Below are 26,232 nucleotides of genomic sequence, written 5' to 3'. Positions count from 1 at the left end.
GATAATATACAGACATCCTTGTGGATGGTGGACAAGTGCTTAATTTAACCCTCCAGGTGCCCAAGGGCTTATGTAACCCACTTGGAGATACTCAGTGATACTAAGTCCCTGGTAGTGACAGAGGTCGACCGATTATTATTTTTCAACGCCGATACCGATTATTGGAGGCCCAAAAAAACAGCCACCGATTAATCGGACGATTTTGTTGTTGTAATAATGACAATTACAACAATACTGAATGAACACTTATTTTAACTTAATATAATACGAGAGGTCGACCGCTTAATCGGAATGGCCGATTAATTGGGGCCGATTTCAAGTTTTCATAACAAATTGGAAATCGGTATTTTTGGGTGCCGATTTGCAGATTAAAAAAAATGTATACCTTTATTTAACTAGGTAAGTCAGTTAAGAACACATTCTTATTTTCAATGACGGCCTATGAACGGTGGGTTAACTGCCTCGTTCAGGGGCAGAACGACAGCTTTTCACCTTGTCAGCTCGGGGGATCCAATCTTGCAACCTTACAGTTAACTAGTCCAACGCAATAACGACCTGCCTCTCTCTCGTTGCACTCCACAAGGAGACTTGCCTGTTACGCGAATGCAGTAAGCCAAGGTAAGTTGCTAACTAGCATTAAACTTATCTTATAAAAAACAAATCAATCAATCATAATCACTAGTTAACTACACATGGTTGATGATATTACTTGATATTAGCTAGCGTGTCCTGCGTTGCATATAATCTGACTGAGCATACAAGCATACAAGTATCTGACTGAGCGATGGTAGGCAGAAGCAGGCGCGTACATATTCATTCAATCAGCACTTTCGTGCATTTTGCCAGCAGCTCTTCGTTGTGCGTCAAGAATTGCGCTGTTTATGACTTCAAGCCTATCAACTCCCGAGATGAGGCTGGTGTAACCGAAGTGAAATGGCTAGCTAGTTAGTGCGCGCTAATAGCATTTCAAACATCACTCGCTCTGGGCCTTCTAGTAGTTGTTCCCCTTGCTCTGCATGGGTAACGCTGCTTCTATGGTGGCTGTTGTCGTTGTGTTGCTGGTTCGAGCCCAGGGAGGAGTGAGGAGAGGGACGGAAGCTATACTGTTACACTGACAATACTAAAGTGTCTATAAGAACATCCAATAGTCAAAGAATAGTCCGATAATTCCTATAAATTACTACAACCTAAAACTTATTACCTGGGAATATTGAAGACTCATGTTTAAAGGAACCACCAGCTTTCATATGTTCTCATGTTCTTCTCAAACACTTTGTTTTTGCATTATTTAAACCAAATTGAACATGTTTCATTATTTACTTGAGGCTAAATTGATTTTACTGATGTATTATATTAAGTTAAAATAAGTGTTAATTCAGTATTGTTGGAATTGTCATTATTACAAAAACAAACAAAAATTAAACGGGCGATTCATCGGTATCTGCTTTTTGGGTCCTCCAATAATCGGTATCGGCGTTAAAAAATCATTAAAAAAAATAATAAAAAATAAATAAATAAATAAAATAATTTAAAAAATTTAAAATTAAAAATTTAAAAAAAAAAATTTAAAAAAAAAAAATCGGTCGACCCCTATATAATACATCAATAAAAATCTATTTAGCCTCAAATAAATAATGAAACATGTTCAATTTGGTTTAAATAATGCAAAAACAAAGTGTTAAAGAAATAAAAGTGCAATATGTGCCATTTGAGTTTTTTGCTCAGAACATGAGAACATATGAGAGTTGGTGGTTCTTTTTAACATGAGACTTATATTCCAAGGTAAGAGGTTTTAGGTTGTAGTTAATATAGTATTTATAGGACTATTTCTCTCTATAACATTTGTATTTTATTAACCTTTGACTATTGGATGTTCTTATAGGCACTTTAGTATTGCCAGTGTAACAGTATAGCTTCCGTCCCTCTCCTTGCCCCTACCTGGCCTCGAACCAGGAACACATCGACAACAGCCACACTCGAAGCAGCGTTACCCATCGCGCCATAAAAGCCGTGGCCCTTGCAGAGCAAGGGGAATAACTACTCCAAGTCTCAGAGCGAGTGACTTTTGAAACGCTATTACCGCACACCCCGCTAACTAGCTAGCTGGCAAAACGCACGAAAGTGATGTTTGAATGAATGCTTACGAGCCTGCTGCCGCCTACCATCGCTCAGTCAGACTGCTCTATCAAATCATAGACTTAATTATAACATAATGATACACAGAAATACGAGCCTTAGGTCATTAATATGGTCGAATCCAGAAACGATCATTTCAAAAACAAAACGTTTATTATTTCAGTGAACCGTACGGTATTTTATCTAACGGGTGGCATCCCTAAGTCTAAATATTGTTGTTACATTGTACAACCTTCAATGTTATGTCATAATTACGTAAAATTCTGGCAAATTAGTTCGCAATGAGCCAGGCGGCCCAAAATGTTGCAAATACCCTGACTCTGCGTGCAATGAACGCAAGAGAAGTGACACAATTTCACCTGGTTAATATATTGCCTGCTAACCTGGATTTCTTTTAGCTATATATGCAGGTTTAAAAATATATACTTCTGTGTATTGATTTTAAGAAAGGCATTGGTGTTTATGGTTAGGTCAGTCGTGCAATGATTGTGCTTTTTTCGCAAATGCGCTTTTGTTAAATCATCCCCCAGCGTTGCATCGATTATATGCAACGCAGGACACGCTAGGTAAACTAGTAATATCATCAACCATGTGTAGTTAACTAGTGATTATGATTGATTGATTGTTTTTTTATAAGATACGTTTAATGTTAGCTAGCAACTTAACTTGGATTCTACTGCATTTGCGTAACAGGCAGGCTCCTCACGGAGTGCATTGAGAGGCAGGTTGTTAGAGCGTTGGACTAGTTAACCGTAAGGTTGCAAGATTGAATCCCAGAGCTGACCAGGTAAAAATCGTTCTGCCCCTGAACAAGGCAGTTTACCCACTGTTCCTAGGCTGTCATTGAACATAAGAATGTGTTCTTAACTGACTTGCCTCGGTAAATAAAGGTGTAAAAAAATATATTTAAAAAATAATAATAATTCTGCAAAATCGTCATCCAATTATACCGATTTCCAATTGTTATGAAAACTAGAAATCGGCCCTAATTAATCGGTCGACCTCTAGTCAGAGGTCAACTACTGTCCTTGGAGAGAGCATCTGGTGTACAGCAATCAGGGTCATGTTTGTGAGGGCACACAACATAACGTTTTTTTTTGCAACAGAAAACTTTTTTTTTTTCTTATTGGACAAGTCCATGTTATCCCTTCCTTGTTTCAGTACATTTGTATTGCGTTTAGTGTCTAGTGAACATGAACCTGGACACAGAGTTGGATGGAAGAAAACTTTACTTGGAAGAGAGGCTCAGGTTTCTCTATCCCTATCAATTTATGTTCTCCGCTTTCACTTCTTCCTTTTCCCTCTATACTCATCTCTCTCAATCTCTGGGAAAAGAGGATATTGTTTAAATATCTCTCCATCCTTCCTTTGCTCTCTACCCACTGCTCCCTCAAGCTCTGGGAAGAGAGATTTGTGAGTGTTTGAATGCCTGTGTGAGTGTTTTGAATGTCATGTTTGTGGGCAAGGCACTGTCCTACTCCCCTGTTCACTGGGCTTCAAGACGTTTTTTGTCATTTTAGAAGTTCACAGAAAGGATGACCATTAAACACCACGGTCGCACCACGGTCCAAGATTAGCAGAAATGCCAGTATAAACCCCATTGCAGCATCACTGTGGTCCTGTTTGACACAGCAAGCCCATCATTAGTGGCAGAACCAAGCTTTGCTTTAGGCCCATTCCGTCAGCACTGAATCATTGATGCGGACAGCGGTGTCTTTTACAGTCGGAAGTTTGGGCAGTTCTTCTCAGGTCCATAACATCTGGTCTTGATACTCCATATGACCTGTGATATTTCCAGTTCCTGGCAGCAGCACGTCCATCACTTAGCTCTCATACTCCCACACAGTCTCTCCCAGACCCTGGGCAGAAGAACCAAACACTGAAGACTATAAAATGTGATTTCTGGAGGACCTTCACAGCAGAGAAATGCCCGAAAGCAACACAAACTGGTGCAGACATGAGAGGAAGTGAGATAGACAGAAGGGAGGAAGTTGGTGAGAGTGGGAGGACAGAAGTTACCTTGGTGATTCATCTACTTGCACAGGCATGCACATGCAGACGCGTACGCATACACATTTGACATGCAAACAGGAGTCTCTCTAACATACACACACACACAAATACACTTCCGTGTTCTTTCCCACACAGGACAACATAAACACACACACATTAACACACATTTCAAGTCTTTCATTTCAAGTCTTTCATCTTTCATTTCATTCTGTAAGCTACTTCATTGCCCGATATATGCATGTCTAATATGGACCAGCTTGTGGAAAGAACTAGAAGACTTTACTGTTGAGCTGGTTTCCTGTGTATCAACGCCATTCCCCTGGGTCTCTACAGCAGCAAACCAAAATACTATGAATAGTCACAAAACACCCCAACTTATATCATCACAAGCTGAGGGTTATAGCCAATATAAAGGGCTTTATAAATACATTTGATTGATTGCCAATAGACACACTCAAAACCGTGTTCACGCAGTGTGTCAGGTGCAAGAAGGAGGGCTTTGTGAAAGGCAAATGAAGGAACGTTAAAGCGCCAAGACATGTGACTGTTAAACAAACAGCTGAGCATTTGTGTCTGACTGAGTCAACACCTCAAATATATTATGGAATCTCTTCCAATAACCTTGTAATTCAGTAGAAAATCTAGAACTATCACTTTCCTGTCGATTCTGTTCAAAACTACAACAGAGTGTGCAACATACATTGATTGATCTTACAGATTACTTTTTCCCCCGATTAAGTTGGGGGTTAGTGTTTTGTTAATTTGCTACTACCAGATGCATTCTTTGAAAACAGCACATGGAAGAGGATACATGTCGATGACATAAGTCTGTCAGTTTAGACCTAGCCTCAAATAGTATTTGAAATATAAATATCTGTGTCCAGTTTGAACCCACTCCTGTACAAGTGTTTTTATTTATAGAACTCAGCACATCAAGAGAGGATGGCTTTGGGGTCAAATGTTTTCTTCTGATCCACAAAAGCCTGGTTAGGTGACTAACCTCTCACCAACTAGAATAAAATAGGCATTCGATTATAACACAGCAGGTCCAGACAGTGCATCTCATGGTGGACTACAGGTAGGCTATATGGTGTTAGTATTGTTTACATCTTCCTCAGCGATCTGTTTATAATTGTATTGTTTTACGCAGAGTGGGCTGCTCTCTCCATCCATTCCAATGTGAGATAGTTCTGGCCAAGGTGCCTAGTCCTAGCATAACATTCAACTGAGAGTTGGTGTGAGCACTGCTTGGAGGAAAACGTGATATTCGACCGACAGTGACAGTCTAGCCCATTTTGTTCTGTAGGCCTTATGTGAGGCTATAGAAATATTCGTATTAACAATAGGCATGATGTGTCGCGTTGTCAAACATTCAACTGAATTCATGCATAACACGACATTCCTCGACATTCTTACGCAGGTCGAAACTTAGCAAGCTCTTATAGGCGAAAGACAACATACATGTATACTAAATCGGTTGATGCCGCGCAACAAAACGGCTGTCAACAGAGCTGCAATGTATCAGTCACATGGACGGGCGCTGCTCCAACCACAATTTACTATCATTTGAGTTTCTTTTTCGGCTGTCTTTTACATACCCTTCTCCGTTTAGATCGAACCAAATGCATCCACCATAAGAGGCTGTGATTTTGATGTGACGTTTCTCTTCTCGTGGACCATAACGTTTTATCTTCCACGGTTCGGCGTTGTTTTCACCTTCTTCGTAATCATGTACGGCTCGTTTGCTTCCTGTTTTACGTACAGTGATGGTTGTTTCTTCGGGGTGGGGCGGAATGTTGATGCAACGCAGAGAAATGTGGGCAAAAGTCCCGAGCATGCCCTCACACGTTACTGTAACGTCTGTGTCACGAGACACGTTCGTTCGAAGTGTGTGATAGAGTGGTTGCTGCCCTTGTGAGTTTGTGAAGAAAATGTATTTTGTTGTAAAACGAGGTATATCGGGCAACACATAAACTGCGGCAGTGTACTCTGTTGCTTTAGAAGGCTAAGCATGCAGATAGGATACGATTCATACACAGGCTTTGAATGAAATGGAATTGGACATGGTGAATTCTGTTTCTTATTCAAATCAGTTAGGGCCACTAATTACACAGTATTCATTGCACAGGAATTAAAATACTGTGCTGATCCTCGCTATTTGAGCCACGTTACAATTCTCTACAAGTGAGTTAATCCTATTGGTACGACCTATGGGCTGTTTGCCTTTTGACGGAAGAGTAGGGTGTTTTGCCTGCAATGCTAGCAAGTCAGGTTCACTTCCCTGCCCTAAAGTTTGCTCCAATATTTTGTACACTGAACAAAAATGTGAATGCAACATGTAAAGTGTTCCTCCCATGTTTAACGAGCTGAAATAAAAGAACCCAGCAATGTTCAATAGGCACTAAAAGCTTTTTCTCTCAAATGTTGTGCACACATTTGTTTACATCCTTGTTAGTGAAAATGTTTCCTTTGCCAAGATAATCCACCTGACAGGTGTGGCATATCAAGAAGCTGATTAAACAGCATGATCCTTAAATAGGTGCATCTTGTGCTGGGGACAGTAAAAGACCACTCTAAAATGTGCAGTTTTATCACACAACACAATGCCACAGATGTCTCAAGTTCTGAGAGGGCAAGCAATTGGCATGCTGAGTGCAGGAATGTCCGCCAGAGCTGTTGCCAGAGAATTGGATGTACATTTCTCTGCCATGAGCCACCTCCAACGTCGCTTTGGCAGTACGTCCAACCTGCTTCACAACCACAGACCTCGTGTATGACGTTGTGTGGGCGAGCTGTTTACTGATGTCAAAGCTGTGAACAGTCTTTCCCATGGTGACAGTGGGGTTATGGTATGGGCAGGCATAAGCTACAGACAACCAACACAAGTGAACTTCTTTCCTTCTTATTGCATTTGAGCCAAACAGTTGTGTTGTGACAAGGTAGGGGTGGTATACTGAAGATAGCCCTATTTGGAAAAAGACCAAGTCCATATTATGACAAGAACAGCTTCAAATAAGCAAAGAGAAACGACAGTCCATCATTACATTAAGACACGAAGGTCAGTCAATCCGGAAAATGTCAAGAACATTGAATGTTTCTTCAAGTGCAGTCGCAAAAATCATCAAGCACTATGATGAAACTGGCTCTCATGAGAACCACCACAGGAAAGGAAGACCCGGAGTTACCTGTGCTGCAGAGGATAAGTTCTTTAGAGTTATCAGCCTCAGAAATTGCAGCCCAAATAAATGCTTCACATAGTTCAACTAACAGACACATCTCAACATTAACTTTTCAGAGGAGACTGTGAATCAGGCCTTCATGGTCAAATTGCTGCAAATAAACCACTACTAAAGGACACCAATAATAAGAAGAGACTTGCTTGGGCCAAGAAACACGAGCAATGGACATTTAACTGGTGGGAATCTGTACTTTGGTCTGATGAGTCCAAATATGAGATTTTGGGTTCCAACCGCCGTGTCTTTATGAGACGCAGAGTAGGTGAACGGATGATCTCTGCATGTGTGGTTCCCACCATGAAGCATGGAGGAGGAGGTGTGATGATGTGGGGGTGCTTTGCTGGTGACACTGTTGGTGATGTATTTAGCTCTGATGTCTTCACTACTATTCTACAATGTAAAAAAATAGTAAAATAAAGAAAAACCCTTGAATGAGTAGGCGTGTCCAAACTTTTGACTGGTACTTTATATGACTTAATTTCTCAAAAATATAGACTCTTCGCTTTCATTGGAAACCCAATTTCACATGCTCCTGTGAACTTCACATGTTGGTGCTCATGGGAATTGCATGGAAATTGCCTATGTCAACTAAATGTATTTGTTGTCAATGTCTTGGCGTCAAACTGGTGGCAGTAGAGGGTTGTAAGAGTTAATTGAAAATGTGTCTTTCTTCATTAATTGGGCTATTTTCTCTTTAACCATATGCCCTATCTACTAGAAACCCATGGACAATATGGACACAGAACAAATTAATACTATATTTTAATATATTTTTTTGTTTTGTTATTCAAGTATAAATTAATAAAGTTACAATAACTTCCATACATTTTCTGTTAAATACCAAAGTTACTGGAGATTCTGGTAACGTTGATAAATTACCGGTAACTTTGTTACCCTAATTGCAATGTTACAAAACACCATACTGCAGGCTGAAGAATAATGGCCATTATTCCATGATGTTTAAAAAGTGGCTGGGGGTTTCTACTAAGCTATATGGAATTGTTCTAAGAAGGTCATACCAAGGATCATTTAGCTATTGGATTTAGAATTGTATGACCCCTTGCAGTATAAAAAATATATATAAAATAATTTGATGAAAAAATATTTTTGGTCTCACTGCCCATACAAATGCGTTGAATAACAGATTCACGACATGGAACAACGAGTGGCTCTCGAGTGGCACAGCCGTCTAAGGCATTGCATCTCAGTGCTAGAGGTGTCACTACAGACCCTGGTTTGATTCCAGGCTGTATCACAACAGGCCGTGATTGGGAGTTCCATAGGGCGGTGCACAATTGGCCGGCCCAGCTTTGTTAGTGTTTGGCTGGGGTAGGCTGTCATTGTAAATAAGAATTTGTTCTTAACTGACTTGCCTAGTTAAATAAAGGAAAACAAAAAAACAATAGATAGTACCAAAAACATATCAAAAGGAAGTTTGTTCTGAAGTGTCTCTCCTATATCTGAGAGATATAAGAAAGATCAGGATAGATTTTTTATTATTATTTTTTTTTTGCATGTATTTAACCACACATTTTGGGAATTAAACAGTCCGAATACTGTAGACTTCCATTCATTTTTTAGACTGGTACCAGAAGTCTTGCGAGGCCTGTGGGCGTCATAAAGCAAAACAACCGACATATACAGTGCCTTCGGAAAGTATTCAGAATTGTCCGTAGAGCTCCGAGACAGAATTGTGTCGAGGCACAGATCTGGGGAAGGGTACCAAAACATGTCTGCAGCATTGAAGGTTCCCAAGAACACAGTGGCCTCCAACATTCTTAAATGGAAGAAATTTGGAACCACCAAGACTCTTCCTAGAGCTGCCCCCTGGCCAATCTGAGCAATCGGGGGAGGCCTTGTTCAGGGAGGTGACCAAGAACCCAATGGTCCCTCTGACGGAGCTCTAGAGTTCCTCTGTGGAGATGGGAGAACATTCCAGAAGGACAACCATCTCTGCAGCACTCCATCAATCAGGCTTTTATGGTAGTGGCCAGACGGTAGCCACTCCTCAGTAAAAGGCACATGACAGCCCGCTTGGAGTTTGCCAAAAGACACCAAAAGACTCTCAGACTATGATAAACAAGATTCTCTGGTCTGATGAAACCAAGATTGAACTCTTTGGCCTGAATGCCAAGCGTCACATCTGGAGGAAATTTGGCACCATCCCTACGGTGAAACATGGGTGGCAGCATCATGCTGTGGGGATGTTTTTCAGCGGCAGAGACTGGCAGACTAGTCAGAATCTAGGCAAAGATGAATGAAGCAAAGTACAGAAAGATCCTTGATGAAAACCTGCTCCAGAGCGCTCAGGAACAGACTGGGGCGAAGGTTCACCTTCCAACAGGACAACGACCTTAAGCACCCAGCAAGACAATGCAGGAGTGACTTTTGGACAAGTCTCTGAATGTCCTTGAGTGGCCCAGCCAGAGCCCGGACTTGAACCCGACCAAACATCTCTGGAGAGACCTGAAAATAGCTGTGCAGCAACACTGCACTTCCAACCTGACAGAGCTTGAGAGAATCTGCAGAAAAGAATGGGAGAAAATCCCTAAATACAGGTGTGCCAAGCTTGTAGTGTCATACCCAAGAAGACTTGAAGCTGTAATCACTGCCAAAGGTGCTTCAACAAAGTACTGCATAAAGGGTCTGAATACTTGTGAAAATGTGATATTTCAGTTTTTTATTTTTTAATAAATTAGCAAACATTTCTAAAACCCTGTTTTTTGCTTTGTCGTTATGCGGTATTGTGTGAACAGATATCTCTAGTTTAAAATGACAGATTTTGTGCTAATTGAATTTCTGCGCAGGCACAGACATCAACCTTATTAAACCAGACTGAACACTGTACTCATTGTTTCACTAGTAAAACAACAGTATCATTGGACCCCAGGGTATGCAGTATCATCGGATCCCAGGGTAAGCAGTATCATTGGATCCCAGGGTAAGCAGTATCTATCATTGGATCCCAGGGTAAGCAGTATCATTGGATCCCAGGGTAAGCAGTATCATCGGATCCCAGGGTAAGCAGTATCTATCATTGGATCCCAGGGTAAGCAGTATCATTGGATCCCAGGGTAAGCACTATCTATCATTGGATCCCAGGGTAAGCAGTATCATCGGATCCCAGGGTAAGCAGTATCATTGGATCCCAGGGTAAGCAGTATCATCGGATCCCAGGGTAAGCAGTATCATTGGATCCCAGGGTAAGCAGTATCATCGGATCCCAGGGTAAGCAGTATCATTGGATCCCAGGGTAAGCAGTATCATTGGATCCCAGGGTAAGCAGTATCATTGGATCCCAGGGTAAGCAGTATCATTGGATCCCAGGGTAAGCAGTATCATTGGATCCCAGGGTAAGCAGTATCATTGGATCCCAGGGTAAGCAGTATCATTGGACCCCAGGGTAACCAATCATGCCGTTTCTGCCTGTTTTGACACAGTCGCTGGTAGTATCCATGGTCAAACTTGCTCAACTTCATGCAAACAAAAAGAGCAAGAAAGCCACGCCATATTAGGTAGGTGTTGGCAATAAGTGCACACACCTGTTTTATGTTCTACATTGTTTAAAATGAGGTGCACAAAGTAAGGCCAATAACATTGTCAGCTCTGGAGAGCTCTTGAACTATAGACAGCTAAATCGACAACTAGAAAATGTCACTTTCACTTTTAACAATAATTGTTGCTATATTTAAAAACAATTTTGGGGGGGGAAAGATCGCAAATGAATATTGTAATATTGTCAATTTTGATTATATGTAATTTATGTCGTCCTGTGACAACCCATGCACCCTTGTTGTAAAATGACCAAGTCACTTGTACAAAAAATTCACAAGTATTTATTTTTCCAATTTCTCAAAAGACTATACTTGAATTCTAATCAAACCCAGAATTGAAATTGCTCATGCAAATATTTGATCAAATTGCTATTCCCACTCTGCCCCATTTTAAATCTGTTTGGTGGCTGTATCAAAGCATATTAACGCAGTAGACCCACAGGACCAGGTGTTCAGAGGCAAATACAAAAGAAATTCACCATTCACTTTCAATTTCCTTGACAGTTTGTGCTTTTCTGCCCCGTTATAGTTGTCAGATGGAATCAAATTACACAGTAAATATTAAGTAAAAAAAGCAAGGTATGGTAGAAATGGGTTGTGATAACTCATAGTCTTTCTAAGTTCCAGGTCCAGAGCTCAGTCCACATATCTCTGGTTTTATTTTGCATGTAAGAAATGACCAACTGTTGTATGGAAATGTCACTTACTGTAGGATTCATTTGCAATAGACCATACAGCAATCCATACAATCATGGGTCGTATTCATTAGTGCACACCAATGCAAAACAAACAAAAGCGAGTGATGCAAATTGAACAAGTTGAGGTTGCAGCAGTCCCTCTCGATGTCAGTCCGTTTTCTTTCCTTTGGTGCCCAGTGAATAAGACCCTGAACAACCTCTTTATGGTTATTACAGGAATCCGTGTTTGTCTCTCATCAATAATGACCAACGCAATTATGCTGATTGGAGACTTTAGGACACAGATGATGTGTTTTCCATTCAGATAACATAGGAGCAGGAAATATAGAGATTTTCCATCTCATGTTACTAAGTTTTATTGTTGTTTTCCACCCTTTTCACATGAAATGTCTCCACGTTGAAAATCAGTAAATGGCGTCCTCGTAAAACTCTGATCATTATCAAGAAGGCTTGGCTTCTCCTTTGGGAGGCAATCATCTAGAGTGTTTTGGAGGAGGGGGGGGGGGGGTGCTGACACCACCATTAAGACGGTGAACTTTCCATTTTAGGGCATCACGTTGATTTGTTCATTGTCACTGTGTTATCCATCTCAATCAGATTGTAGCATCAATATGTGTTCAGTTGGCTATTGTCATTGTCCTCACTATTACACATTTGCATATGGCTAAAACCTCAATAAGTGGGCTTTACAAGTGAGCTGCTGTTCTGTTTCCTCTATGTCTGCCACTTAGGAGTATGTGCTGATACCAGAACTGTATACTGGTAGCCTATAATTCCCAAAACGTTTCCTGCATGCTGCTAGCCAGCTAGCTTCCTTTCCTGGACAACAACAACCAGGTAATTGCCATATCATTGGAGTCGGAGGCACCTTCACATCAGCAATGTCCACTGCAACAACACCGGAAGAAAATTGACAGGCCATTCTGGGGGTTTTCCACCTAGTGCTCAGAAAGCCTGTAATGGACATTCTATCTGTAGCTAGGTGAGCCAAGGATGAAATAGCATCAAATAGAGGCACAACACAAAGCTCTGATATCTGACAAAATGACGGACCAATCACAAAGGGGACAGTCTTATTTGTATTGCGTTGCAGCAACATGGGGTGTTCACAATACAGATTTTAGTGCTGACAGTCTAGGAAACAGTATCTGTTGGTTGTCCAAACCAAATATTTGCATATATATTCTACGTACTTATTTGATTGTAAATGTTTGCTTTTATTCTCATTGCATGTTTGCTCCTGTAAGTACAGAGAAAGCTCACATCTTAAACAGACAGCACCAATTTGACATTTTGGTGCACTAGCCTTGATGAAAAAACATCATTTATTTCACACCTATTTAGGTGGCCTGTATTAAGCATTCAATTAAGTAGTTCAGTTAATCAGCTAAAGAAAGTACAGTCACAGCTGCTTTAGACAACCCTATCTCTTCAATATAGAATATCCCCATCTAGTGGAAGTAAAATTCCATATTAACCACGTAGTCTATTTTTCTACAGCCAATAATCTCAGTTATTTGTTTGCCAATATGAAAGATTCTGAAATGGTTGATGCCCGATAAGTTGAATACTGTAAATGGGATGTTGTTGTATTCATCAATCTGTTCTAAGTACATTGAAGAATATTCTTAAATGTATTGTGTTTGTAGGCATTTTGGTGCGTGTGTTATTGATGCTGTGAACAACATCTGGAGTCATAAACAACATCTGGAGTCATAAACAACATCTGGAGTCATAAACAACATCTGGAGTCATAAACAACATCTGGAGTCATAAACAACATCTGGAGTCATAAAGGCTTCACATAAATCAGATGTAAAATCCAATATCTATATAAACCTTCCTTTTTACTCTCATTTAGAATTAGAATTAGAATCAATTTACTTGGGAAATAATCTTTATGATTGCTCTCATTTGTTTGGTGTCAATCTGTTCACATCATTCCATTTTAATCTCAATCACATTAAGCCCTGTGAATAAAACCTGCATGTTATTGATCATTTCTTATGAAAATACTAGGGCTGTCTAAAGTACTTTTTCCTTGTGTTCATTGAATGAAAGAGTGCAGTAAACAATGACATTCAGCTAAATGAAGAATACGCTATAGTTTATAAATCTACTCTCCCTTGTCCAGAAGTATCGGTCAACGCAATAAAGTGGTCCAGATGCCTGTATCTGTGTAACCATGTCAGACACAATGCCTTCGTTGTCTGTGAAGCTAAAGGTCTTGAAGTTCTGACTCAAGTGGCAGGTTTACTTCTTTCTGCCTTTGTTGTTGATGACTCTTTGCTGATGTGGGTTAACACAGCTGCCATGATTGGGATGATATTTGTGCTGTGTGGAAATGTGTGTTTGGGTATGCACTGATCGTTTGGTCGCGAGCTGGACTGAGAAAAGCCACTCGACCCTGACCCAGGACAATGAGGGAAATCCACTCTACCTTGCATCGTGGCTCTATTGCCATAGCTTCTAGGGCAGTGCTCGCTGAACTTCTAGGTACATTCTACTTCATCTCCCAGTTTAGGCCAGCGCCGTTGCACTAACACAGGTATAGGAAAAGGAACCTTCAGAATGCCTGGATGTGCTGAGAAGAGATGGTGGTCAGTTCCATCTCAATTCCAGTTATAGCATGGTTATTGTTGTTCTTTGATATCCTCATGTATACTGGTAAATCATACCCCAGAGCTATATGACACCTCAACAATAGGCTACAGCGGGGTTTTTGTGTCACACTGTCTAATCTTAATCAACAGCCACAATCTTGAACAATAGGTCATAACTCACAGAGTACTATAGAGTCCCTCCCACACGCTATCAAGGAACTGTACAAGTCCCACATATAGTGTGTTTGTTTGCATGCATGTGTGTGTTTGTGTGCGTGTGTGCATGTGTGTGTGTGTGTGTGTGTGTGTGTGTGTGTGTGTGTGTGTGTGTGTGTGTGTGTGTGTGTGTGTGTGTGTGTGTGTGTGTGTGTGTGTGTGTGTGTGTGTGTGTGTGTGTGTGTGTGTGTGTGTGTGTGTGTGTGTGTGTGTGTGTGTGTGTGTGTGTGTGTCCGTGCGTGTATGTGTGTGTCCATGCATGTATGTGTGTGTCCATGCATGTATGTGTGTGTGCGCACGCGTGTGTGTGTGTGTCCATGCATGCATGTGTGTGTGTGTGTGTGTTTTAAGCATGATCCACCAGTCATAAATCTCATCTGTGCTGTTTAGTCCTGCACATATGTGAGAATGAAGGGAGTTCCCAACTGAAAAATGACATTAACCAGAGGGCTGTAACATCAATTAGTAAATTATATGGGCGAATGGAAGCAAATTGAAGGATATCAGAGACAACTGAAATGATTTGTTCTAGAGAGCACACTTTTCTTTGTCCTGATGCTGTTCAGCAGAGGAGGAATGGCACCAAGATTTGGCCATCCAGTGCGGAGAACATTGGGGGATATACTAATGGGCTATTATGGATTCTGTATCTTTTTCTGTAAATGCCTCTATCTCATAAAGTAGCCTATCCCTAAATACAAGCTCTAGGCCTACTGCCAGAACAAGAGCCAGGCACAACCATTTGCCATGATCAGATAGGAGCTGATGCTTGTTGTTTGTTAAAATAATACTTTGGGATGAGATAATGTTGGTCAGGCCTGGCCCACTAAACCTAAGCACAAATCCAGCACCTTGTTTCATAAGCCAACAGCCCATTTCATAGAAATTATGAATGCCAACTACACTGAGTGTACACAACATTATCAAGAGAACAATTAATGCTGAACAATTAATCAAATAGCCACCGGGACTATTTGCATTGAGCCATGGATTGAGACATGGATTGTGTATGTGTGCTATTCAGAGGGTGAATGGGCAAGACAAAATATTTAAGTGCCTTTGAACGGGGTATAGTAGTAGGTGCCAGGCTCACCGGTTTGAGTGTGTCAAGAACTGCAACGTTGCTGGGGTTTTCACGTTCAAAATTGTCCCATGTGTATCAAGTATGGTTCACCAGCCGAGGGACATGCAGCCAACTGTGGGAATCTTTGGAGTCAACATCGGCCAGCATCCCTGTGAAATGCTTTTGACACCTTGAAGAGTCCATGCCCCGACAAATGTAGGATGTTCTTAGGCCAAAAGGGGGTGCAACTCAATATTAGGACGGTGTTCCGAATATTTTGTACACTCAGTGTATATTAGACTGCTGTTAACAATTGCAATCGCCCCACATGTTAGCCTAGAAGAGAATGATGTCATTCGATGTCTTATACATCGCATTGTGCATAATTATGGCCACGAGAACGTGGACAGGCTAATTTAATTTTGGAGTGCTTTTTAGTACATCTTGGGCGGTGGTACTGAAAGCTGACGTGAGACGCGCAGCCCAGCCCCTTCTATAATATGTGGGGGGAAATAGGGCGAGGAGGGATTTGAGCGAAGCCATCCAGCGACTGAGGACGCATCAGGTGGAGACAACAACTGCATTACGCACCAAGAATATATAGAACAGTACACTCTGGGCAGCTAACTTCAAACATATTGACAAAATGTCTCATAAAAAATATCTTCACTTATATTGTATCGAAAAACAATGAGGAACATTGCAACGAATTGAGATACAATATTGTGTGATGGCTGCATTCAAGAGACTCAAGAGACCTTGAAACAAATTATGCTTTAATTATCTGAATAGGCAAAAACGCCTGCCAGCTAGTGTCAAACGCCCCTGGAAGACATAATAAGGCATTTGTGCCCCCTTCACTTACATTTGACAATATTTCAGAACTAGAAAAAGTGATGAACTCGTCAGGTTTGGACAACCTAACCGAATTTGCACCATGGTATGTCAACAGAACGGATATCGAGGAGGAAAATCCGAAACTTTTGTTCGGGATTGGCATGGACAACTTCATTACGCTTTTGGTTTTCGGACTCATCTTTACACTTGGAGTGTTGGGAAACTCCATGGTTATCACGGTGCTGGCCCACAGTAAACCCGGAAAACCACGGAGCACCACCAACATATTCATCCTCAACCTTAGCATCGCCGACCTGTCCTACCTGCTTTTCTGCATCCCCTTTCAGTCAACTATTTACATGATGCCGACATGGGTTCTAGGTGCCTTCATCTGCAAGTTTATTCATTATTTCTTCACCGTTTCTATGCTGGTCAGTATTTTCACCTTGTCCGCGATGTCGGTGGACCGTTACATTGCCATTGTTCACTCCAGAAAATCGTCCTCCATCCGTGTGTCAAAGCACGCTTTGATCGGAGTGGTGGTCATTTGGATACTGTCTTTGGCCATGGCGGCGCCAGTCGCGGTCATACACAACATATACCAGAGAGACGAGAATCACACCTATTGCTGGGAAGTGTGGCCGGATCAAAACCAAAAGAAAGTCTATGTTGTTTGCACGTTTGTTTTTGGTTATGTATTGCCCCTGTTGCTGATTTCGTTCTGCTACGCAAAGGTAAGAAAGCAATCCCGATTGATTTATTATTGATAGATAATTGTATTCACAATGAGTTATGAATGCCTTTACATAGGTCAATTTCTGAGTTTGGGTCATCTAAAATGTGGATAACTAAGACGTAAATTAGATAGCTTTTGAAAAGAAATTATTTCAGTATAATGTTATTAAATATATATATATATTTTAGAGTATAGGCTTTAAACAATCGTTTGGTATGTCATCACACAATTCTTTATGCATTTTCAGGTTTTAAATCACCTGCACAAAAAACTCAGAAACATGTCCAAAAAGTCAGAGGCGTCGAAAAAAAAGGTATGTAAAAAAACATTCATCACGTTTACATATTTACTGTTGATGGTGATTATTCATTGTATGGCGTACAGCCTCAGACATGCAGTATGTTTGAGTATTACAGTCTCCCACACCAGTTGTCCAGGCGCAGTCTAGGATTTAAAGCTACAGTCTGGGATTGAGGAAGCCGTGCATGGTCATTTCAATTCTTAATATTTACTTAATGATTCTTGAAGAATATAACTTATTACATGTCTCACGAGCTTAGCACTATGACCCACTATTGCTTTATCATAACCCAAAATACAAGGTTTTATTACGTGTTTACAAACACAAAGAACGCAAAGAAACATTGTATAGCTTGAAAATATGGTTTCAACTATATCTAGGATTGAACTATCTTGGCCTGTCAGTCCTTGCATTTTAAAGAGCGTTCTATGATTTCGAGAGGAGTTTACGCCTCATCACAGCTCAGCTATATGGCAAACAAGTGACGGAGACCCTGTTTTGTTGTTTTTTAAAAACATTTTTACTTGAATACTTTTTCTATACATCTTGTCTTGAACTCTAGGAGTCTAAAAACACTGTTTGGATAAGATGTTTTCAAAGATATAATCATGTCATGCAATGTTCAATGTGCAATGTCCAATCCCTCTTACTTTTCAATGCACTTTATGATGATGTTTATAATGATGTTGATTATCAATTTGGTTCAAGTCGTTACACAATCTCAATGTCATTTGAGAAAGCCCGTGTTTAGTAATGTGCCATTTTCAGAGACATTGTGTATAGAAGCATAGAGCCAGACGTGTCATGTCCATTATCCGTTTTGTCCTGTTTTAAAACATTAAATATAAATGGTTGTTGTTTCTCTGTAATACCACTAGCCACCTAGAAATGTTATGAAGTTGGCTTTAGCCGGCACAGATCAATTCCTTATCTCCCAAACTCATAACTAGCTACCAAGAAGCCATTTCATGCAATCAATCAAGTTAGAGTAGCTATCTTGTCTATCTTAGCTGACATGTTTTCTGGCAAGATTGGTAGACTTTAGAAAAACAAACAATAACGACATGCACTGAACAAAACTCGCACACCTTTCAATATTTTACCCAGATTTTAGCAGAGATGCAGAGAAGCATATATTAGTTTCTTTAAAAGAAGAACCACAGACAGCTCAAGAGGTATGCTTAGATATGCAGCCAAATATACATATTATTGACATAGAATGAATCATAATGATTATGGCTCTAGATGGTAGGAAAAAGCTGTTTCAGGTGTTTGAAAAGGGAAAACATCTCCAACCTCCATCCCCTCCAGACCACCCCCTAGCCATCCTCACGTACTTTGTGCCAGCTCACATTTTTTGGGGTGCATGATTCACCTGCATAGAGCGGCAACGTATACCATGGAAGAACCAACTTCCCATTGCCAGTTTTGTAGGCAAACATAGAAGTCTAGCGAAGAAAAATAACCGATCAACTTAGTCAGTATTGTAAGTTGAATATACGGCACTTGGTATCGGCGGTACATTCAATTTACAATGTCCCTGAAGCGTCTGTCAATTACCACACTTGAGTGAAGCAGCAGGGTGGGAAAGTGCAATCAAACTGGACTTTCAGCCATTACTCTTCTTTAATGGCCATTTGCCTGTCTAAACCAACCCGCTGCTGCTGCTCGCCTGGCTCTGACCGTCTGTCAGAACTGTATCACACACCAAAATATGGGCCTCAGAGATCTATATTTGTTCTAGCCAATATGCTCCAAATAAACGGTTCAGTAGTGTCCTCAGATTTTTTCATACATTGGCTCATTAGTGTTGGCCGTTACAATATGCCCAGACATGGGTCCATATGGCTTACACATAACTAAAGAATAACATATTAATGATGGTCTGAACAAAGTGTTCACAAAAATGTATTCTCATTTTGTCACATCTAGACAGTTTCAATGTCATTCAATAAGTATAAACTCTGATTACTGAAATATTTGTCTCCGGGAATAGCTATAATCAGGTTCCATCCAACCTTTTCATGCGAGTAAAGTACATGTCGGATAAATGACACAACAGGCCTGATGGAAACGGCTAATTTGTCGGTAAACTTTCCAAATGTCAACACAACTAAATACTTCAGACAAGGTGGGATCTTTTTGTGTCAGTAAAATCAATTATGCGAGATACGCTTTTAATAATAACCATCATATCACGTAATCGCGTGACTCCATTACATGTTGTGTGGTCCTCTCACTACGACTCAGGAAAGAATTCAGTTTATTAGGCTACAAATGAAATAAATTATGATGAACTTCACCGGGTGGTGAAAGTGCAAGGTGATGAACTTGATGCTCCTTTCCAATAAATATCGAGGGTCTTATTCTGATGACATGATGACCGATGCTTGGCTGCTATTTGACAAATAAAAACAATCTCGCTATTTTGTCCATAATATAATCTCATCATATAGGCTATACCCACATTGTATCTGCAAGCTGTTGGCTAAGGGCGCACGTGCCAATACCAGAGGGTTCGCTATATAACGCAATTTATTTTGTGACAAAACCATCAGTAGAGTTGAATATGTGATGGAAACCCATTTAACGTATATCTTTTTTTTATCTGATACATGGGAATTTAACCACAAAAGTGATTTTTTATGTGCACTACGTCATCAAGCACAGCCACAAGAAGCCAATTTGATTGGAACACATCTCTGGTGGGAAAATGCACATATTGTTTTTATGCAGATTTTTAGAGTATACTCGTGTGAAAATATGTCGCAAATTGGATGGAAACCTAGCTGATGAGATACTGCTGCCTGGTTCAAATCGATGCACATGTTTGAGTCGTCAATCATCTCACCCAACCAGCCTTATTTTGTTTACAGGTAAAGCTATCACTGTGGATACAATTAAATGCATCAAATGAGTAAACTGAGGCTGTGTCCATAGGCAGATCAAGAGACAAGGTGTTCAATTAAAGGTATAATAAATTGTGTGTTTGTGTGTCTGTGTGTACAAAACATTAAGAACACCTTCCTAATATTGAGTTCCTCCTCCCACCTTTGCCCTCAGAACAGCCAATGCTTCCCACAGTTGTGTCAAGTTGGCTGGATGTCCTTTGGGTGGTGGACCATTCTTGATGCACACGGGAAACTGTTGAGTGTGAAAAACCCAGCAGCGTTGCAGTTCTTGACACAAACCGGTGCGCCTGGCACCTACTACCAGACCCTGTTCAAAGGCACTTAAAAACATTTGTCTTGCCTATTCACGCTCTGAATGGCACACATACACAATCCATGTCTCAATTGTCTCAAGGCTTAAACATCCGTCTTCAACCTGTTTCCTCCCCTTCATCTACACAGATTGAAGTGGATTTAACAAGGGATCATAGCTTTCAACTGGTTTCACCTGGTCAGTCTATGTCAAAACAATAATCTTGACAATGTGTTTGGATTATTATAAAGGGAATCGTGACACGAGGCCAGATAAACCCGGATTTTTGTATCATGCCCTTGGTTATAAATGTGATGTGTCATATGAATTCCAGTACTTTCTGACACTTCATAATAAACATACTCATAGAAATTAAATGTCAACAGACGGTTGTTAGCGATTGCAGTCTTACAAAAACATCTTTAGGCTGTTCTGCAAAAAAAAATGTGTTCCCTGGAGCAGGAAACGGGTTTGTTTTTGATTGGCATGCCACTATGTTTTAATGAATTCCCTATGTAGGAGGTGTGAGGTACAGTTCATTAGCAGATTTAACAGTTTTACCATTCATTTAGGCATTTAAACAGCACACATGAATTGTTATGGATGCCAATGCTGGACTGGTTCTTCCAAAAACCTCTAAATATGGAGCTAAAGCCCTTCAAGGTGAGGATGGCAGAGGGGTAGTCACAATGTTCTACCTCCACTGTTTCACTTCATTGATTTTGTCTTTTGGAGGATTTTTAGCCCCTCTGACTGTGTGTGTGTGTGTGTGTGTGTGTGTGTGTGTGTGTGTGTGTGTGTGTGTGTGTGTGTGTGTGTGTGTGTGTGTGTGTGTGTGTGTGTGTGTGTGTTTGTGTGTGTGTGTGTGGGCGTGTTTGTGTGTGTGTGTGTGGGCGTGTTTGTGTGTGTGTGTGTGGGCGTGTTTGTGTGTGTGTGAGCGTGTTTGTGTGTGGGCGTGTTCGTGTGTGTGTGTGTGTGTGTGTGGGCGTGTTCGTGTGTGTGTGCGTGGGCATTTGTGTGTGCTGTACTATACATACAAATTCAGATTCCTCTTATATACCACATACAGTAGCTTAAGAGAGTGATTTATATATTTATTTTTCCATATATGAGCCCAAGACCTATTTACAGATTCACAAGTTGTCACCGTCAAATTAGCTGTGCTCGGTCTTTCTAGAGAAACACCACATAGACTCAAACACCTCCAAGGTTATTTCTGTTTTAAATTTGGGATTTGACTGTTCAATGAGCAATTGAACACGACACATACCAATTTGACAGCGCTGAATGATTGGGAGTTCAGTGTACAGTCAGTTCTGTCAGTCTTCAAAGGAGACCTGGGAACAGGTGAAAGGGAGATTTTTTATGTGGCTGTGCCTTTTGCAACAATGTGGTTGATGTTGATTTTGGGCTGGTTGTAGTGCTAAATGGTAGGCGTTTGAGCTGGACTTATGTACATTTTCATGATGCCACCAAGCTTACTGAAAACCTCCGTTCATCAAGTCATTACTTAGTTACATCTACCCCTCTGTGTCTGTATGTCTGATCTCTCTGTCGTTCTGTCTTTATACCACAGGTCTGTTTTTAATGGCCTGCGTTCCTATCGGTCTTTGACCATATATCTTTTCCCCTGCCATCCCTCCCTCCTTTTTTCTCAACATCATTTCCCAGTTTCCTGTAAAGCTCCATGGGATACCCTGTTAGTGGGGCTCGGGGACTACTGTGGCAGGCAGACACTCAAGCCTCCCTTTTACCTAAATAAGCAGCGGAAAGCAAGACATTTGTAAACATCTCCAGCCCAGCCCCAATGCCTTTTTAGTATGTTCCCGCTCTTTAGTATATCTCCCATGTTGTGTGCTAATTATTTAACACAACAGTAAATCAATCTGCAAGCCAGGAATGCAGGGGAAAGGCAGAGCAGGCCAGCAAGCATGAAATTGGCATTTCAGCTGACAGGTGCCACCGTTAACTCTGCTAGTTTTGGCAAAAGGCATGAGAACATCCCAGATTCGACTGAAAGATAATCTCATAAAGAGACAAGGTTATACATGTCACATGCTTAGTGGACACACACCGTTATAACAAATAGACAATGTACTGACATTAAAAGATGCATCCCCTCTCTCTCCCCACTAGACTGCCCAGACGGTTCTTGTAGTGGTGGTGGTGTTCTGCCTGTCATGGCTCCCTCACCATGTGGTCCACCTGTGGGTGGAGTTTGGCAACTTCCCCTTGACCCAGTGGTCCTTCTTGTTCCGGGTGGCGGCCCACTGCCTGGCCTATAGCAACTCCTCCGTCAACCCTGTCATCTATGCCTTCCTCTCGGAGAACTTCAGAAAGGCCTACAAGCAGGTGTTCAGGTGTCAGATTACCAACTCCCCTCTCAACGAACTCAAGGAGTTCCGCAGCAAGGTGGACAACACACCACCCTCCACCAACTGCACCAACGTCTGATTGGAGGACACCGAGTGCCAGCTCAACTACGGACATGATGATTGGTTGTTTTCAAGGGGCCTTCTGAGACATATAATGCAATGAGATTCCATGTTTCGATTCAGAGATTGTATGAAGACAATATGAAGAAAACTGGATATGCACTCAAGGTCCACATAGGTCCACATCAGCGCTGTTCCGTCATCAGAATAATGCTACGCCAGACGATGTGCCATACTGGACATACGATCATATGTGTAGTGAGCATCTCTCTTCCTTTCTCTTTCTCTCTTGCTCCCTCTCTCTCCCTCTATCTTGCTTTCTCTCTCGTTCTCTCTGTCATTATCACAGGAAGATTGCTGAGTCTGACTCTCAGGAATGGAAAGAATGTGGACTTTGATATTTCACTGACCCTCTTCTTATAAATCAAAACTGTGAACGTTTGGTCATTTGCCTTCTTATATGTGCAGATATTTTGTGCATGTGCATATTGTTGGTCCTTCTTAACACTGCATTTAGGCTGTCTTAAGTAGCTATTGAAATTAGCGTCTATAATATAGCTTCACTCTACACATTAAAGCCTGAGGTTACTGCTGTATATTGTACATAGTATCCTATCATGGAGTAGTTTTGAATTGTTAAAAAAAAATATTAGCTATTGCTCTATTAGATATTGCTCAGAATATAAAAAATGCACAGTGTAATTTTCTCTTTAAAGTTGAATATTTTTTGAAGAGAAAGCATTTTGTTGTTTGATTGTAATGGCCAATTCTCTTGTTGCGAGTTGCCAATGTGTATACAAGGGAAATGTTGTCCGTATAACTTAAACCTGTCTTGCCATCTGTAATAGAGAGTTTTCAATGGAGAAAAAAACACGTTGGGACTTTTAATAATACTATTGTATAAACTATTTAAAAATAGTATAATGTCTAGTCAATATAAGCCTACTTTATCTTATTTATTAAATTGGTGTATGATATGGAAAGCTTAAGTCCATGTTTTCTGGCGTATTGTTTTGTGATGACTTTGGCTTGTACATTACAACTTGTACAGGTACAGTATGTGGTTTTATCTTAGTGCTGGATCACTGAGCAACCTTGCTTCAAAGGCATTGTGTGGGATCTCGTTACCCTTTGACTTCCATTTCCCCTCATCATTACAGAGTAAACTAAAGAAAAATCTTCAAAGATCAGAGACTGCCAAGATTTTGTTTGTCACTTACAATCAGAAGTAAACAGAAAAAAACATAACTATTCTCACAAAAGTATATCCTGCCCCTTTTCACAGCTAATGTTTGATAGTTTAGTGTATGTGAGAGAGATTTGAAAAAGTCACTTCTCATTTTATGTGTCGAAAGCTAGCTAATACTCTTTAAATATTTAAATATTTTGTTTGGTTAACATAATCCAATCAGGGATTGTCTACTCTATCAATCAATCAATCAAATGTATTTATAAAGCCCTTTTTACATCACCCGATGTCACAAAGTACTATACAGAAACCCAGCCTTAAACCCCAAACAGCAAGCAATGCAGATATAGAAGCACGGTGGTTAGGAACTATTCCCTAGAAAGACAGGAACCTAGGAAGAAACCTAGAGAGGAACCAGGTTCTGAGGGTTGGCCAGTCCTCTTCTGGCTGTGCCAGGTGGAGGTTATAACAGAACATGGCCAAGATGTTCAAACGTTCATAGATGACCAGCAGGGTCAAATAATAATAATCACAGTGGTTGTAGATAGAGAACAAGAATGAAACAGTAAAAAACTAAAAACATGGGAGAGACAGCACTTTGGTTATTTCTATCCATGGTATAGGACAAAACTATCTAATACAGATTTGTATATATTTCAGTACTGCCATGGGAAACTCACTTTGTGTTCATTGTACGGTGTGTGGCTTTCTCCATAGCGAGGCACTGTTGCACACTCTTACTTAGCATAAACAAATATCAGTAATGAACATCTAGAATGGGTTAGGTTTAGGCATGCTAATAAGTGGTTAGGGTAAGTGGTAGGCAGGGTAAGGTTAAGTTTGGGTATGCTACTGTAGCAAGTGGTTACGGTAAGTGTTTTCGGGTTGGGGTAAGGTTAGAAAACAAGAACATGCATGGAGTAGATACTTCTGCTACTCACAGATTGCAAATCCTGCAATTTACATTCACCACAACCAACCAAAACCAACCAACCAACCACCTTGCAAAGCAATGTGACTCTTGTCACATTTTCACTCACCACCACATAAGGACGTCCTCAAATTTACAATTACACTCAAACTCAGCTGCCCATAGAATCGTTGGAACTACTAATGATTGGGAACGACTAATTATTTCATTTTGTATTTACGGATTAATGCAACCCAGAGACTACCAAGTGATAATCATGTTAAATTATTCCTTTTAATCCCTCATTATCAGTGTGTTTAATATTAATGAAGACTCTCTTGATGAATTAAGACTCTTGATGATTCTTTCAATCCCCCCACAATTAGTTTCTGCTCCAGAACACAGTGAATCAAATGTTTATTTTCTGAAATGGAAGAAACTTTCTACACGTGTCACTCTGTAAAATATCTATCCGTATTTCAATTTCTAAAATGTTTGGACAAATGTGAAAGGCTTTTTTCTTGTGCCATATTATGCTGGGAAAAAATCGACACTTTTATAATTTGCCAATGCGGTGCTTATACATGTTCATATCACATTAAACTGTTGATCATGTTGTGACAAGCAATATGTTTCCTCATGAAAAGACTCACTGGTTTAATTTGTTGTATTTTTGTCTACTATGAACATACAATATACAGTATTGTGATGAAGGTAGATGTTTTGGAATTTCACCATCTGTATTTCACTTTTATTCCCTCAATCAAGTCTTCGTTTCCATTGAGGTAATAGGTAACAACCAGCTGGCCCATGAGAGAAGAATCAATTTCCTGAATGTGGCATTTGGCTAATGTGCTGAATTGGACTGTTTAGCCCAGGCAATGGACCACTGGCATCCCTCAGAATAGATTGGTTTGCAAGGCATGAATACAGAATGTGCTTATCTTTTTTGCACTAGAAAGCAACCAATCATCAGCCACATCATCCAGCGCCACCCAGTTCTGCAGGAATAAATGTCTCACATCAGAAAGCGTGAAAAATGCCATCTCTAGAACTTAGTAGTCTTAGTAAACACACTTGGAGCACAAAACATACATAAAA

The 26,232-nt window shown here is 40.5% G+C and overlaps 2 protein-coding genes across 2 annotated transcripts in view; one reads left to right on the top strand and one right to left on the bottom strand.

The window, feature by feature from the left end:
- The window catches only part of LOC127914276 (myelin basic protein-like), a 51,276-nt gene extending 45,341 nt beyond the window's left edge, over nt 1–5,935 (bottom strand). The window contains exon 1 of the mRNA XM_052489339.1: nt 5,748–5,935. The gene's annotated coding sequence lies outside the window, so the exon portion shown is untranslated. The remainder of the gene's footprint in view (nt 1–5,747) is intronic.
- Nucleotides 5,936–16,060: 10,125 nt separating this feature from the next.
- galr1a (galanin receptor 1a) lies at nt 16,061–24,801 on the top strand. The gene is made up of 3 exons (XM_035745345.2): nt 16,061–17,090; nt 17,340–17,405; nt 22,734–24,801. The coding sequence occupies exons 1-3, from the start codon at nt 16,416–16,418 to the stop codon at nt 23,049–23,051; spliced, it is 1,059 nt and encodes a 352-aa protein (XP_035601238.1). The 5' UTR covers nt 16,061–16,415; the 3' UTR covers nt 23,052–24,801.
- The last annotated feature ends 1,431 nt before the right edge of the window (nt 24,802–26,232 follow it).

The sequence above is a fragment of the Oncorhynchus keta genome, chromosome 31 (genome assembly GCF_023373465.1).
Source record: "Oncorhynchus keta strain PuntledgeMale-10-30-2019 chromosome 31, Oket_V2, whole genome shotgun sequence".
Taxonomy (NCBI): Eukaryota; Metazoa; Chordata; class Actinopteri; order Salmoniformes; family Salmonidae; genus Oncorhynchus; species Oncorhynchus keta.
Note: the sequence above shows the minus strand (reverse complement) of the source record. Positions and strands in the feature narration are given on the sequence as shown.